Below are 2,044 nucleotides of genomic sequence, written 5' to 3'. Positions count from 1 at the left end.
TATCCTCATCATCATCATAAACATCGTCCTCATCATCATAATCATCATCATAATCATCATCATAATCATCGTCATCATCATAATCATCGTCATCATCATCGTCATCGTCGTCATCATCACACAGATTCGCAAACTAACGCAAGAGTTGGAAATAGCCAATGAAAAGATAAACTCTCTGACGACGCAACTCAATACAAACGTATGTATATATATACATACACACATACAAACATACATACATACATACATACCTACATACAAACATACAAACATACATACATACATACAAACATACAAACATACATACATACGTACGTACATACATACATACATACATACATACATACATACATACATACATACATACATAGTTGTACGTTGTAAGCGCCTTCGAGCAGTCACTGGCGACGATGACCTCCCGGATTCAAAAGCTGACAAAAGCGTCGGAAAACAAAGTAATAATAATAATAGTAATAATAATATTATTATTATTAATAACAATAATAATAATGACAATAATCAAAATAATAATAACAATAACAACAGTGATAATTAAACACAGGACGCAGAGTTAGCCAAACTGAAATCCATAGTTGACGAAATGGACATGATGACGTCATCGGGAACCTGGGATCACGTGACTGGGAGCTGCGGTCCTGGCGGCAGTGGTGGTAGTGATAGCATCGCTGGTTGCGGTGGTGGTAATGATTACATTGAATATGGTTAGCTCAGATGATCATCATCGTCATCATCTTTTGCTTCTTCTTCTTTTTCTTCAACATCATATTCTAATTCTTCTTTTTTTCATCACCATCATTAACATCTTCCTCTTCATCATTGTTTTCATCTTTTTCCTCCTCCTCCTCATCAGGATGGCCTTCTTCAAGATCACCGCAATTTCTCACTGATGAACGAAATCTTGCATTGGGGACTGCCAGCCTGAAGAGAGATAGTGACGATAAAAGGAGAGTGAACGTGATTCTGGTGAGAGGACGATGGTAACGATGATGAAAAATAAATACAAATCGAAATATAAAGATTCTAAATTGAAATTAACTTTTAAAAATCTACCATCCCGCCCAGAACAAACTAAGCAGTAGCATAAAAAAGGCCTTCTCTGTAAACTTTCACCATCACCAACATCACCACCATCACATCAGCATCACCACCACACCTTCAACTCCATCGACTCAAAAGGCCCACAAATCGTCGTCGTCATGGTGGTCCAAGTCGCCGCTTCCCTATCGTCGCCACAGCAATCAACCTTCGGGGTATATGAGCGTGCCTTCTACGCCTCTGGCCTCACAAAGAAAGTTAATGTTTGTGAAATTTCTTTTGTGGTAGTATTAATATTAATTGACGAAGAAAATGTAGTTTATGGTGGTATTAAAATGGTTTTCTCATTCAAACAGCTTTGAGAACTACGACACCATCATGATGAACAAGTCAGCAACGACATCGACGACACCTAGCGACAACGACCACAGCCACCATAGCCACCAAAAACATCAACGCTTCAATTCCAATTTTACGTCCTCAAAACTTCCCACTATAACCATAACACCAACAACAACCATAACAACAACAACAACTACTACTACCACTACCACTACTACTACTACTACTAACAATAGACATCATCATCATCACGATCACACTTTTTCTCTTCCCCTAACTTCAACACCACACAGCTCGTCAAAAGAACCACACAGCTCGTCAAAAGAACCACACAACTTTTTGACCACTGATTTGGATGACCTCAACAAAACTCTACCAAAACTTACCGCAAATTCGGCAGACGTCACCAAAATTTCTCCACCACATTTCACCAAAACATCGCAATCTACAGGACCACCATCACCAAGCTTACTCAGCAGCACTCACATCGGCACAAGCGCACAAAATGATTCGAAAGATGAGATTATTAAATCACTGCAAAGGCAGCTGTACGATAAAGAGATGATGATTACAGATGTCAGACTGGAGTCACTTTCATCAGCTCATCATCTCGATCAACTCAAAGATGCTATAAGTCAGATCAACG

General features: G+C 39.1%; 1 protein-coding gene across 1 annotated transcript in view; it reads left to right on the top strand.

The window, feature by feature from the left end:
• HELRODRAFT_184305 (hypothetical protein) overlaps positions 1 to 2,044 on the top strand; it is a gene marked incomplete at both ends in the record, with an annotated part of 4,906 nt that overhangs the window by 484 nt on the left and 2,378 nt on the right. The window contains 6 exons of the mRNA XM_009020699.1: positions 125 to 199; positions 563 to 722; positions 872 to 984; positions 1,198 to 1,319; positions 1,413 to 1,445; positions 1,692 to 2,032. Of these exons, the coding sequence (XP_009018947.1) occupies positions 125 to 199; positions 563 to 722; positions 872 to 984; positions 1,198 to 1,319; positions 1,413 to 1,445; positions 1,692 to 2,032 (844 nt within the window). The remainder of the gene's footprint in view (positions 1 to 124; positions 200 to 562; positions 723 to 871; positions 985 to 1,197; positions 1,320 to 1,412; positions 1,446 to 1,691; positions 2,033 to 2,044) is intronic.

The sequence above is a fragment of the Helobdella robusta genome, assembly GCF_000326865.2.
Source record: "Helobdella robusta unplaced genomic scaffold HELROscaffold_288, whole genome shotgun sequence".
NCBI classification, from domain to species: Eukaryota; Metazoa; Annelida; class Clitellata; order Rhynchobdellida; family Glossiphoniidae; genus Helobdella; species Helobdella robusta.
Note: the sequence above shows the minus strand (reverse complement) of the source record. Positions and strands in the feature narration are given on the sequence as shown.